Source organism: Neovison vison, chromosome 2 (genome assembly GCF_020171115.1).
Source record: "Neovison vison isolate M4711 chromosome 2, ASM_NN_V1, whole genome shotgun sequence".
In the NCBI taxonomy this organism is placed as follows: domain Eukaryota; kingdom Metazoa; phylum Chordata; class Mammalia; order Carnivora; family Mustelidae; genus Neogale; species Neogale vison.
In genome coordinates, this window is record NC_058092.1 from 30,492,444 (window position 1) to 30,507,235 (window position 14,792).

The 14,792-nt window shown below is 54.2% G+C and overlaps 1 protein-coding gene across 1 annotated transcript in view; it reads left to right on the forward strand.

The window, feature by feature from the left end:
* The first annotated feature begins 2,494 nt into the window (after nt 1-2,494).
* BMP8A (bone morphogenetic protein 8a) overlaps nt 2,495-14,792 on the forward strand; it is a 31,069-nt gene continuing 18,771 nt past the window's right edge. Inside the window, exon 1 of the mRNA XM_044237888.1 lies at nt 2,495-2,828. Coding sequence (XP_044093823.1) covers nt 2,495-2,828 — 334 coding nt within the window. The remainder of the gene's footprint in view (nt 2,829-14,792) is intronic.

The following is a 14,792-nucleotide window of genomic DNA, read 5'->3' on the forward strand; positions in this document are numbered from 1 at the left end:
ACTGTACCTGCCTCCAGCTGTGGGCCCTGACTCTAAACTTCATCCATGGTCACCCCTGCAGCAGACTGTCTTAGGCACATTCAGTAGCTAAGTTGCAACATCCCTTTTTTATTTTTTTAAACATATAATGTATTTTTTTCAGGGGTACAGGTCTGTGATTCATAGGTCTTACACAATCCTTACACAATTCACAGCTCTCACCACAACACATACCCTCCTCCATGTCCATCACCCAGCCACCCCATCCCTCCAGCAACCCTCAGTTTGTTTCCTGAGATTGAGGCTTTCTTACAGTTTGTTTCCCTTTCTGGTTTTGTCTTGTTTCATTTTTCCCTCCTTCCCCTTAGGATCCTCTGTCTTGTTTCTCAAATTCCTCATATCAGTGAGATCATATGATAATTGTCTTTCTCTGATTGACTTATTTTGCTTGTAAGCTGCAACATCCTTAAGAGGCTTATAAGCAGTGTGAAAATTCATAGAAGACAGACTAAGCATGGGCTTAAGCACCACAAATGATTGCTTAATTAATTAATTTATGTACAGTAGGCTCCATACCCAATGTGGGGCTTGAACTCACAACTTGAGATCAAGAGTCCCACACTGTACTATGGAATGAGCTGGTCAGGCATCCCAGTTTTGATATTTTTTAAAAGTCTGAAGAGATCAAGGGAAATTCTTATTTTGGTGGACTTTATTTTGAAGTTTAATACTGAATCCACACTGGGGCCCCATAACCATCCAGGGCCCTGCAAGGCCCTTTGGGTCCATCCTTTGCCAGCCCCTCAGCCTCAGCCTCACCCAGGCCATATGCCCCTCAGTCTCTCCAGGTTCCACTGAACACCTCACGTGCTCAAGCCCAGCTCCACGGTTGTGTGACAGGGCAAGTCCCTTAACGGGTCCGTTTCCTCCTCTGTTAAAAGACGTGGTTGAAATGGCGTCTACCCTCTATGTGAGAGCATTAAAGCAATAATGCAGAGCACACATGGCACACGGGAAGAGTGGGGTGGTGCCTGCATTACGTTCCCTGGCGTCGCACACCAGCAGTTTTCTCTGCCCATTGACTTTTCCTGTATCCCAGGCCCATTCCTTCCAGCCTTCAGAGCTCAGTCTAGGTGTCACTTCCTCCCAGCTCAGCGCCTTAGCCATAAATGAATAAATGCAGCGAGGGAGCATCCAGGAAGAGCAGAGTGTGCAGGAGGGGGCTGAGTCAATGGAGGGGGTTCCGTGTAGAGCCTTCTCTTGCAAGCCCTTGGGGGCCCTAACAGTTAAGATGCGCAAAGGGAGCTTCCTGGACGCTCCGGAAGGGCCCCAGAGCTCCCTGGCTCAGCTGGAGAAGGGTGTGCATCTCCCTTGAGCGGCTGGATCAGCAGGGGGCCGCAGGGCGCAGAGCGAGAGCCGGAGGTGACGATGCGGTTGCGGTATCAGGGGAGCGTGGGGAGCCCGCCTGGAATGCGGGCCAGGAGTTCGCAGGAGCCAGATGGGTAGCGCCGGGGAGCAAGAGACCGAGCAGTAGTCAGGGAAGGAGAACCTGCCAACAACGCGCGCAAGGGAACAGCCCGAGAGGCTCAGGGTGGCCAGCGAGGAACTGCGGAGGCGGCGGCTGGCAGAAGAACGCGTCCCACTCTCCCGCCGCGACTGGCACCAGCGGGTCGCTCTACTTCTAGACCCCACTGAGGTCTTTCAGGTCCTGGAGCAACCCTCCGCGCACCAGGCGAGGCTGCCGGGTCACTGCGCTGGCGGGACGGAGACTCCGAATCCCCGCCGGGCCGAGAGCACATCGCGCGGGAGCGCAGGTTCCCGATTTCCCCGACCGGCCCTTACCCTGGGAACCCCAGGCCAAAGCCGGGCGCTCGCCCGACGGCGCCCCCAGCGGCTGGGAGAGGAGGCCAGCACGGCCGCGAAGACCCGACGTCTGGACAGGAGACCCCCTCACCCGACCCGTCCAGCACCAACGACAGCTCACATCTCGGGGTAGCCAGTACCCGGGAGACCAACTGAGATCCACAGCCCCACCCCCCGAGTGGGCTGCGCGGCCTTGGCCCCGCCCCGCGCCACTATTGGGCGGGGCCGGAGGGGGCGGGGCCCGACGGCTGCGCGCGGGCTCCAGCGCGCGGCTCAGACGGCTGGTCCCACTGAAGAAGTCCCCGCGGGTACGCGCCGCACTCAGCGCCGACAGAAGCTCGCCTGTCGCCCCTGCCTCGGAAGCGGCCTCTGCAGCAGCCGACTGACCGGCACAGCGGCCACAGACAGATTAGCCGCCAGTCCCCCGGCACCGGAGGAGCGCCTACCGCGAGGCGACGGAGGCCTGGTCGACCCCGCCGGGAGCCCAGCAGGTGCGGCGCGGGAGGCGGGCTGAGGTAGCGCCGCGGCCGCCTGCTACCCAGACCGGAGGCGCCGACCCCGAGCCTCGCCCGCCACTCGCCGTCGGGGCGGCCCCAGGCCACTCTCGGCCCCAAAGCGGATGCGCACCCGCTGAGCGCCAGTCCGGCCCGCCATGGCCGCGCGCCCCGGGCCGCTGTGGCTCGTGGGTCTGGCGCTGTGCGCGCTGAGCGGTGGTGGTCCCGGCCCGCGCCCCCCGGCCGGCTGCCCGGTCCGCCGCCTGGGCCCGCGCGAGCGCCGCGACATGCAGCGCGAGATCCTGGCGGTGCTGGGGCTGCCCGGGCGGCCCCGGCCCCGCGCGCCCCCCGCCGCCGCCCGGCTGCCCGCGTCGGCGCCGCTCTTCATGCTGGACCTGTACCACGCCATGGCCGACGACGACGACGAGGACGGCGGTCCCCCGGAGTGGCCCCCGGGCCGCGCCGACCTGGTCATGAGCTTCGTCAACATGGGTGAGTGCGGCCGCCGGCTGGGCGTCTGGAGCCCAGACGACCCTGCGGCCTCCGCGTGGACGCGCGTGTGCGGACGGGGCTGGAGACCCCTCGCGGGCGGCAGGGGCATGTACACCGCCTTGGCCAGTGCGCCCCCTGCCGCGAACAGGTGCCCCCTGGTCGTGGCCACGCCCCCAAGAAGGGGTGAGAAGTGTGGAGCTCAGGGCCAAGTCCAAGGTGGGTGGGGGGGCTTCGTGGGTTAGCGGACAGGATCCGGCAGAGGTGCGAATGTGAGTACCAGGGATGTGCGCGTTCGTCCCGCTCCCGAACACACCCAAGGGTAGGAATCATCTCCTGTCGGGTGGACTGGACAGTGCCAGGAAGACAGTTTGGTCCCGGGGAGACAGATGAGTAAACAGGCCCGGATGCTGTCACAGTGATAAGGGCGGTACTGGAAAAGGACAAAGTTCAGTGTGGAAAGCCCCAGTCACATCATCAAAGTGACCGGCGCTGAGAACCCAGATGTCCTGAGTGCACAGCTGCCTGTTCCCTGGCCAGAGCCCCAGCTCCTGCAGGTGAGGGTGTGGCTGCCAGGGCAGCAGGCGGGAAGGAGTAGCCTCTGAGCTCAATGAGGCAGTCAGTGGTCCTGTCACCCTGGGCCTAGCACCTGGGACATGGCTGGCATGCAGTGAGTGTCCAGGCCGGTGGAAGGACCCAGTAGGCCCCTTGAACCCTCCTCGTTCTTCCACACAAAGCCCAGCCTTTCCTTTCTACAGTAATTTTTCTCCAAGTCGTGGACCCATTTGTGGTTAGAGTACTCGAAGGTGTCTCCCCATTACTAAATCTCTTTATTTTATTTTATTTTTTTTAAAGATTTATTTTATTTACTTATTTGACAGACAGAGATCAGAAGTTGGCGAGAGGCAGGCAGAGAGAGAAGAGGAAGCAGGCTTCCCACAGAGCAGAGAGCCCGATGTGGGGCTTGATCCCAGGACCCTGGGATCATGACCCAAGCTGAAGGCAGCGGCTTAATCCACTGAGCCACCCAGGCGCCCCAACTAAATCTCTTTAATCTGCAGTCGTGAATGTCCCCTATCTGCTTTGCCTCCTGTCTGTAGCCAGTGAGGACCAGGGTTCTGGGCTGGAGCAGACACCAGACTGGATGTGGGATTGCAGGACTACAGCTCAGGCTGAGGTGGAGACAGGACCCTTGCCAAAGCCACAAGCATCCCTTCACGTACAGCATCACGCTCACCCCTCCCCACAACCCCGGGAACAGACATGAGATTCATCCCCATCTCCCAGATGAGGACAGTGAGGCTCAGAGAGGTAATGTCATGCCCAGGACAGCACAGCCTCTCCATGGCCCAGTCAGGACAGGCCCAGGTTGTTTGGCCCTACATCAGGTCCTCAAGAAGATGATATTTCTACTGTCAGGAGGGCAGACTTTCAAGGTGGAAAGAGCTTCCAGAGGGGTTTAGGCAGAAAAACCCAGGGGATGGAGCAGCAGCAGGTTTTGTGGGGTTTTCAGCCATTCGCTTCCTCTATAAGGGCAGGCAGATTGGACAGTCAAGGAGACCTCTGTCCACCACATCCCAGAGCTGGTGGGTGGGCTGAGGTGGGGAGTGAGCACCAGGAAGTGGCTGTTAACCTCTGGTGAGAGCCGGGTGCCAGGCATAGGACTGGGTCAATGGGTTCTGAATGCCACCTTGTTGGTTAAGGGCTGGGTGGGGGACTCAGGACTTAAGAGACCATGTGTGGAACGAGGCTAGATCCCTGTCCTCAGGACAAGCTGACCTGGGGCTCAGAACCAGGAAGGGTTGTGGATACAGTCATCCTGAGAATGTCCCTAAGGGCAGCATCCATTAGAGTGAGTCACCGCCCAGCCAGTGTCCTGCTTCTCCTGCATCCCCAGGGTGAAGGCGTGCACAGCCTTGGTGGGAGCTCTTACTGCGAATTAAGCAGCACCTTAGCTCACACAAATCTGATTTCTCTCCTGCCTCTGCTATGTGACCTCAGGCAAGCCCCTTGCCCTCTTGGAGCCACAGATCCATCCTTGTAAAATGGAGCTCATAGAGATCAGTGCATCATCAGGGGTATTGTGGGATGGGTTGATAGATGGGAGGAGCAGAAAATCAGCCCTCTAGTAGGTGCACCTGGACTGGTCCCTGTTGCCCCAGCTCCCTGCCAGCTGCTGCCCAGCCTTGGTTGGGTGTGTTGGGAATGTCCCACACTTCCTATATGCAACCCAGAAACAGATTTTAAAAGCCAACCAAGAGGTGCCTGTACCTATTTTAAAAATAAAAACGAGCACCTGAAGAGCCTTTGTTGCACCCATCTAGCGACATGTAAGCTGTTTTACCAGCCCCCTTTGCATGGGCTCAGAGAGGTAAAATGGCCAGCCCAGGGCCACACAGCTCATCCATGGCATCATCCAGGGCCTGTGGATTCCTGATGCCAGCTTCTTCCCACGCTGTCTGTGTGTGTTTCATTAAGATCTGAGGCCTCTGACGCTGTGGGATTAACAAGCAGATCTTTGTTTGGTGGAAGCCCAGTCTGTGGGCGGGCCCAGCCAGCTGTCAGAGGGCCTCTTTATTCTGATGTACTAATTGCACTAGTAGAACTCTTGCAGTGTGAGTGGTTTAACTGGTAATTACCTAGGCTGTGGGGGTGGGAGGGTTAGACACCTAGCAGGAGTCTTTGCTTCTTTGGAGGCCCAGGCCCCAGGCCCTTGAACCGCCACAGAGCCTGATGGCAGTCATGGTGGTATCTGCGCCCACAGCTGGGCTCCTGTACCCGCACCACCAGCTCCACCTCTCCTACTGGCCTCATCTGCTCCAGAAGCCAGACCTAGTGCCTGCCAGGCCCCTGACCATCCACGGCATCCTGTGGGACCAGAGGCCTTGGCCCTGTCACGGGCCTCCAGCCTACAGGCCGGGCATCTGTGCCCAAGCAGATGCTTTAGGACACCTCTGTCATGGCTGCCAGCATCTCCAGAGGGAGGCCGGGGCTGTGGTCAGAGCTGGGGCCCCTTCCTGGCCTGTCTGTCTCAGACTGTACACTCTTGGCTCCCCTTGGTCAGGACATGCTGAGGGGGGCTGATGCCCATGTGGAGCAGATGGGGTCTGTCCCGAGTGTCTCCTGTGCTCCGGGAGAGGAGAGCCCTGAGCTGGGAGGCAACATTCACATTCTTACACCTCCTGGACCCACCACTGATTCCTTCCTGTCCCGAGTCACCTCCCTTCCCTCTGCTTTCTCGTCCAGTCCACAGCAATGGTGTCAGGAAGCGAGGGGCCTCCCAGCCCTGACCCTGTGGCCCTGTGCTGGAGACAGTTCCTCACCGCACTGCCCCACCCCCTGGGCTGGAGGGTGGGTCTGACCGGCTGTACCTTAGGCCCCTGACCGGCTGTACCTTAGGCACCTGGGGCTGGTCCTGCCGCTGGTGAGGGAGGAATGAGGAGGGAAGGACTGACTCTGCGTGTTCCTTCTGGTCCTTCTCCACCTTGAGTCAGGAGCAGAAGATGCCGAATTCCAGGTCGAGAAACTGAGGCACAGATAGCCCTGCAGGCAGAGGTCTAGCCAAAAATGCATGGAGCCGTCTTCACTGTTGTCCCAGCCCTTCTCTGAGCAGACTTACTCCCGTGCCTTGGGTAGCCGAGGACGTAGGTGTTGACCTGAGGTGTTCTATTTGGGGGCAGTAGGGCTAAGTGGAAACGAGGACTCTGGCCCACATCCTCCTCAGCCCTGTGACCTTGAAGGGGCAATGCTTGGTCTCCATGACCCCAGGGTCACTTTCTTTGGTTCTTTACTAGGGAATTCTTTCATTTTTCATGAATTCACTCAACAAATAGTTGTGTGATAACTGCCATGTGCCAGGCACAGTTCTGGTTACTGGGATGTGACAGTGAGCCTAACCAAGTCCAGCCCTCATGGAACCAGTCTTCAGAGGGGGGATGCAAATAATAAATACATAAACCACAGAGATGGTTGTCAAGTGGTGTAGACAGTGGCACCCCCCCTAATCTGGAAACCAGGAAACGAGGGACAGGGGAAGGCAGAGGGGACCTGGATGGGGGGTTCTGACCATGGACTCAGACAGAATCTGCATCTCAGTGCTACCACCTGCTGTGAGTGTGATCTGGATCTTCTAGTCCACCTCCAGGAGGCTCAGTTTCTTCCTCTGTAAAATGGAGGCACTCAGGGTACTCACCCACCAGAGCTGTTCCGGGAGCATGTGAGATGATGCCTGGTGAGGACCTTGAGCCCAGAACCTCCAGGTCTGTGCCTTCATTTGCAGTACAATTACAGTCACATCTATGTTTTGGCAAAGAGGAGAGTGAAGCTTGGAGAAGTTAGGTGATTTTCCCAAGGCCACCCAGCAGGTCCGCTTTCTGTCTCCTCTGCTCTTCTCCTGTATAGAAGCCGCCTCTCCACCCCCATGGTGCCCTGGCCCATAAGTGCATTATGTGTAGCAGAATTGGACTGTCTGGAATGTAGGTTGTAAAGAGAATCCTATTTAAAGTGTCTTTATTTGTTGGGGGTTACAAAAGTAAGACATGAGACATGCTCAATACACACCATTCAGATCACACAGAAACAGGTGACACGGGTGCTCCTGGGGATCCTTTTCCCACCAGCCCATGGGCAACCACTTTCTCACTTCTATCACAATGCATTCATGTCCCCTATCTTTGAGCTTCCTATGCCTGGAATCATACAGTGTGTGCTTTTATGTCTACTGTTTCACTCAACATAATTTTTTTGACATTCGTGCTTGTTATTGTATTTGCAGTTCTTTTTTAAGTGTTTTTTTTTTTTTTAAAGTAATCTCCACACCCAGTGTGGGGCCTGAACTCATAACCCTGACATCAAATCAAGAGTCAGATGCTCTTCTGACTGAGGCAGCCAGGCACCCACATGGTTCTTCTTTTAAGAATTGAATTGTATTGCATTCCTCAAGTATATGCATTTATCCAGTTTTATTAATTTCTTAATAAAGAAATTTATTTCATTAAATTTAAAGTTAATTTAAATTTAAATTTTATTTAAGTCATTTCTTGTTTGGGGTAAGGAATACAGGTGCTGTGAACATGCACATGTGGCTGGGGCTGTTGTAAACCTGTATTTTAATCCTGACTCTGCCACTTGGGAGCTGGGAGATGATACACAGGTGCTTTTTAAAGTCTTGGAACCTCATTTCCTTACCTTTAAGGCCTCATTCCCAGGGTTGTGCGGAACTAGGCGAAATGTGCAGTAATGCTAGCTAGATGCTTGTTACATGGCAGGAACTTACTGAGTAATGTTAGTAACTCTAACTCACCTCCAGTTCTACTTTAAAAAGGGTAGGCCCATGGTGCCTGGGTGGCTCAGTCAGTTAAGTGTCTGCCTTCAGCTCAGGTCATGATCTCAGGGTCCTCGGACTGAGCTCCACATCAGGCTCCTGGTTCAGTGGGAAGCCTGTTTCTCCCTCTCCCTCTGCCACTACCTCCCACTTGTATTCTCTCTCTCTGTCTCAAATAAATAAGATCTTTAAAAGGGGGGTGTGTGGGCAGAAGTTTTCATAAGTCTGTCTCCACCCCAACTACTCCCAAAGAGACAGGCTTCTTCTATCCTTGAAGTTCCATCCCCCGTCCTATGTATTTTTCTTAGGATTTGAGTCACTTTCTACCAGCCTCATTCAGAGCCATGCCTTGCCCCTTTCTCCTGCTTCCTAAGAAACCATGAACAACCTGAGAACAGGGGCCAGATCTGACTCTCCATGACATCCCCCCTCCCACTGTGCACCCCAGCTCCTGTGTGGCAGGTGCATGGGGCAGATTGGCAAGGTGCAGGAGCCTGGGCCTGGTCAGCTGGGGCAGAGCAGGGCCTGCCCTCCCTCTCCTTATGGAGGCTGACCATGGGTGCAGCATCTCCCTAAACACTTCCCTGGGATCTCCAGTCCTCCCAGGACCCTGCCTGGAGGAAGGTGGCTTCAGCAGGCATTCTGAGGGGACAGCAGAACCTCATTGACAGGTGACCCTCCCATCCTAATTTTGCCACCTACAGGGAATCTGGTACCACGCATCTCACATTGTCTTTAAGTCTGGGGCCCAGGACAGGGAGGTACACCCACTCCACCTCCTCATGGGAACCCATTCCCCACGGGAAAAAGGGATGTGTCACTGTGACCACATCTTTCTGGAAAACTCCCACAGTTCAGTTCTTTCCCCGGAATTGCACTGGAATTGCTCAATCTCCTTAGATCTATTTTAGGCCTTGACTGACTTGATGTGGTGGAGTGTGCGGGTGTCCCCTTTTAATTTGGGGTCTAAAGCTGTCTGAGGTCTGGACTGGCAATCATGAGTGCAGAGCCATTTATGGAAGCAGCTCTTGAAAAAAGTCGGTAATGAAAACTGACTAAAAATACCTTAGAAATGAAGCCTCCTTGGCCTCCTCTGGACACTACTGAGATTTCTGGGTGGGAGGGAGAAGCCCTTCAGACGCAGAACTGGTAGGTGATCAGTGCTGCAGCTCCTCCCAGGGCCCGCACCAGGCACAGAGACCCGGGTCTTGCTTTAGGTCTGAAGGGGGCCCCTCAGCCTTGTCACTAGCAGGACTAGCCGGATGGGACCAGTGTCTCTGCCTCTGGGACCCTTGGGAGCCTGCCCTCCACCTCAGCAGCCTGGCCATTGGAGGGGGGGGCTAGTCCCACAGCAAAGTGAAAATGTGAACGGCTTCTGACGGAGACCCGCTGTGCTGTAAAAGCCATTCCCAGACCAGCAGCTGCCCCACTGTCCTGCGGAGCTTGGGAAGAACCTGCAGACACATGCCCTCTCTGGGCCCCTGGAACAAAGGGAACTCAATGACACTCCACTGAGAGCCTCCCGTTTCCGCCCCACATGGTACAGTCCTGCCCTTAATTGCTCACCGTCCAGAGGGACACATGAACCAGAGATGGGGACCCCGGGACAGGGGAGAGAGGCCAGCAGACTGATCTGTGTGAGGTCAGAGGAGGACGAGGGGCCTTGAAAGCTGGACTGAGAGGAAAAGCATCCTTTAGACAGGGCAGAATGGGGCGACTCAGGAGAGGGCACTTTGGGGAGGGCCTTCAGGGGAGGGAAGAGGTATCTGTAGCCAGAAGGCCCAGGAGGCCATGAGCTCGGGGGATTGGTGGGGCAGAACCAGAGCTTGGGCTCCTCCTGGGGACCCTGCGGGGCTGGGGAAGGGTTTGAGGTCAGGAAGGTCAGGCGATTCTGTTTTCTTAACAGCCACTCTGAGCTAAAGGAAGAGGGTGTCTTTTAAAGTCTTACTTTTTGGTCAGAAACAAGACAGATTTAGATCATCCAAATACCCTTAAATTTTGTCCAAGTCACAAAAATATCCAAAGCCATTGTTGGTGTTGGGCTGTTGGATTCAGGTTGTGGCAACTGGAGATCTAGCCCATGAGTGGTGGGTGCAGGTCCTCAGAGGCAGAAAGGCAGAACGTAGTCAGCGGCCTTGCAGTCAAGGACATCTCTGGCACACAGCATCCTTACCCATAAGCAAATGTGGAAAGCAGAGGTCATTTTATCAGACGCTGGAGGGAGGAGGTCAGGAGTCCTATGATTGTTTAATTGCCTGGAGCCACAGTAATGGAGTTAAGAAAGCAAACTCTGCCTCCTCACATGGAGCTTTGTAGGAAATAAGGTGCCTGTGGAAACAGTAGCGGCACTCTCTATCCCTGATGGTGGGCTCGTGCCCTGCCATGCCCAGTGTCTTGATGGAGGTGGCTGTCAAGAGCCTCTGTGGGCCCCTAAAAACCATCCATGGTTTCCAGCCTACCTCACAGGGTCCTGGACTATTGTAACATCAACAACTGTTGAGTTTTATCAGATTCTTCCCAGGTCACAAAGCCTCTTTGAATCCTTGGACAGCACCTTAATCAAAGAATCAATTAATATTATTAGGAATAATGCTGCCATGTTGTCCAAGTTGATGTGCTTGTTTTTCTCCAAAATCCATAACTTCAATCTAATGGAAAAACATCAGAGAAACTGACACTGAGGGGCATTTGAAAAGTGTCCGTGTCCAGGGGCACCTGGGTGGCTCAGTCGTTAAACATTCGACTCTTGATCTCACCTCAGGTCTTATCTCAGAGTTGTGAGTTCAAGCTCCATGTTGGGCGTGGAGACTACTTAAAAAAAATAAAAATTAAATAAACAAAAGTGTTAATTTCATGAAAGAAAAGGAAAGACTTAAAGTTGTTACAGGCCAGAGGAGACTCAGGAGACCTAAAAGCTAAATGCAGTGTGAGGCCCTGGATGGAAGTCGGGAACATTGAAGAGATAAATAGTGGAAAACATGGCAAAATTCTAGAAAAGACTGTAGTTAATAGCCTTGTACCAAAGCACTTTTGTGGTTTTGATAATTAGGCTGTGGTTTAGTTACACATGATGTTATCGTTAGGGGAAGCTGGGTAAAGAGTATGGGGAAGGACTGTTCTCTAAATCTAAATCACTTAAAATTATCTCAAAATAAAGCTAAAAGCATAAAGTGACTCCCACACACCCTTCCTGTGTTATCCCCAGTCCCACCCCTCCCTTGACATCCTTCATAGCCACTCACATAAAATCACCTTGTTTGCTACTTCCACACGCACTGCAGATTCCTTGGGGGTGGAGGGGGGGGTCCCTCTGTGTCCCCAGCTCTGGTTTCCCCAGTACCTCCACAGTGATCTGCATACAGTAAGCACTGCTTTCAAATGTGTAGGAGCAAATGAATTAATTCTCCTGGATGTCACCAGGAAAAATGAATGGGAAGATTGAGGGTTTATAGAAATCATCCTGAGCATGTATAGTCAGGAGTCTTTTCCCATATGGTCAAAGATGAAATTATGGGACTGCCCACCCCCAACCCCCCACCACCAATTAGGAATCCTCACCCCAGATGTTGCAGATGGAGGAAATAATTGACTACCTGGAAATCTTGTCCCAGGCATCAATGGTTCCCCCAGAGCCACCCCAGGGAGAGGATTCCTGACAAGACATATCTCTGATGGCCGGGATCCAGAACATAGGCCAGGAGGGGAGCACCCACTCCTCCTTCAGCCTAGCCATATCTGCCAGGGACTGGGAAATGAACTTCCCAAACCCATAAGCAGTAGCAAAAAAAAAAAAAAAAATTACTGGGAAAACCCAAGAAGTCACATTGCGCAGACCTTGGCCTTTCCCATAAATTCCCTCTGCAGACCATCAACAATGGCAGAGGGTGGAAGGCAGCAGCAGTCCACTTCCAGCTGGATTTTTATGCTGTCCTTTCAACATCAGATGGTGAAGGTCCAGCCTGATGTAGTGGAGCAACCCAGATGGGAGTCCGGATCCCTGGGTTCCATCTCTGTGTGTGTATAAAAGTGGAAGGAGACTGTGTGTGGTGACCTCTGTCCTTAGAGCTCTGATGTTCTGGAATGTTCAGCACTTTCATAAAGGGTCAGTTTCTATTTTGTGCCTGAGCCAGAACAGCCTCAGTGGTGGTTCTGAGGGGCTGCCTTTCTGAGCCTGGGCATCTTTGGGAGATTCCAGACCTTGGGAAAGTGGAGGCTCGGCATGAAGGTGGGAAAGAAGGAAATGCTCCTGTGTGATATGTTAGAAGCATTTGCTGGACCAGAACCAAGTACCTACTCCAGTAGCAAACATAGCCTTTTGAAGTTTCAATGGCCCCTGTATCAAATGGTCATTTTGCAGATGTGGATATGAGGCCCAGAGGATCAAATGCCTTGACAAAGGTCAGGCAAATAAAAAGGAAACCATCCAAATACCTTTCAATTGAATTAATATATTTTTATGTTACATAACCTTTCATTCCGTACTCTTATTTAGAAAAAGAAAATTGAAAGTCTCCTTCTCCTTCCTCTGGGCTCCTGAGATTCACACATGAAGGTTCTACTGGTGCTGGCAGGAGGTTATCACTTTGATAGAGGGATGAAGTGAGAAAATTGGAGGCCTGCACACCTTCTCAACTCCTGTTCCTATGGAATGGCCATCAGTCGTACCTACCTGATAATGCCTGCCCCTCCCAAAGCCCTTTCAGGCCCCTCTGTGGAAAGACTCCTAGTATCTCCAGTTCACAGATGAGAATATTGAGGCCGGGGAAAGTATCTGGTCACTGATAGGCTCAGGTCTGGGGTCAGAAGCCTGAACTACAGGCCAGAGGACCTATACTTCTCAGTGCATGTTAGTGGCAAAGGCAGGGGCAGGTGGCCCAGGAGCTACTGTAGGGGCAAATCCAGATCCTAAGAGCTACTATTCCTCAACACCAGCTTTCGAGAAATACTATTTCTGGGGCACCTGGGTGGCTCAGTTGGCTAAGTCAGTTAAGACTCCTGACTTCAGCTCAGGTCATGATCTCGGGGTTGTGAGATCCAGCATGGAGCCTGCATACAACTCCCACTCCCTCTGCCCCTTACCTCCTAAAAGAAAAGAAAACTTTTCTAATACACAGAAGCAACTGCTGGAAAGCTATACTTCTACAGGTTCCAGCATAGAGAGAGGGGCCACCCCCCTTTGGTCAGTTGCAGTCATGTCTAGCATAATGCTCTATCCCAGGAAGTTTTAACAGTTTCTGATGAAAAGCACCACTTTCCTCACAATGTCCTGGCTTCTGGTGCTTGCCTGGAACAGCCAGGGCAGGCAGTTTCCTGTGCTGAGCTACTGGGTGGTTCATCGATTTCACAAACACATAGGGTGGAAGCTTGGAACCGGGTTCAGTTCAGGTGCACAAGGCTCCCCTGACCCTACACACATGGACCCCCAAGTCAGCAACGGAGGGAGGCCCCAGAGCATGGTCCCCCAAGGGAGATGGCAGGTTTGTGGGTTGTCCCCTCGGCCCCCAGATCCGACAGGAATTCAACCACAGGCCTGCGGAACGAGATCGCCTGCGGCCCCACCCGCACGCTAGCCTCACGGCCTTGGGAGCAGATATGTGTTCACGGATCCAGGTTTGAGGCTCTGTGAGGAGTCAGGTGAAGGGTGGGACAGAGCCACCTTCCTTCCCACTCTGGGCCATACCCTGTCACAGCCAGCAGCCTCAACCTGGGGCGTTCTGCACATCCAGGATTCTTATACGGCCACAGAGCAGAGGTGGTCTGTGCGGCTCCTGAATCCACAGAAATTGTCACCAAAGCTGTGCATGTGGGAGTGTCCGTAGGGAGGAGAGGACGCGTGTGGCAGTGCTTGTGGCCCGCATCCCCGGGTGTGGGACCAGAGCCCTGCAGTCCTCGCTTTCCACGTGTATGGGAGGACATGGGTCCTTCCCCGGATTACCGCCCCTAAAGCAGCCTGGCTCCCGGCTGCACATGTGCCGCGTGTTCACCAACCTGGTGGAGCCTGGCCGTTGTCTTTCTTCACCACCGCATTCTGGGAAGGAAAAGCCCACCTTGTCCCGCCACTGTATGTGTCCACTGGCCCCAGCCCAGCTGTTGGCCTGTCCCTCGCTGGACCCGGTCCCCACTGTGAGGACAGGAAGCGTTCCCCACATCCGCCTCTGCCACCAGCTTGGTGACTTGTGGTCACAGACACCAGAAGCCAGAGAGAGAGTTTTTAAAAAGACTCACAGACATGTCATTAAAATCTCAGTGTTGGGTTTTAGGGAAGGTGCTGGGTGGCTCCCACCCCTGCTTTCTGGAAACAGATTTGGGGCGTTTGACAGTGACAGGAGACTAAAGTGGGATGGTACTAAATATACCATCCTGGGCATTTCCGGGCAGCGGGGGGATGTGGGATTGACTCGCCACCCCAGCCTCTGGCCCAGACAGACCAGCCCCGCCTCGGCCCCCCTCCAGCCTGTGCATCCCCTTCCCCTTCGCGCCTATCTTCCACCCCCGCTTCAAACCACATCGCCCCCCCTGCTGCCCAGAACCCTAAACCCCTCTGGCCAAATGCACAGCCGGTGATCCCAGGCTGGAATTCCAACCCTCCAGAGTCAGACCACAGCGGGTATAGCTCAGTGGTAGAGCATTTGACTGCAGAGTCA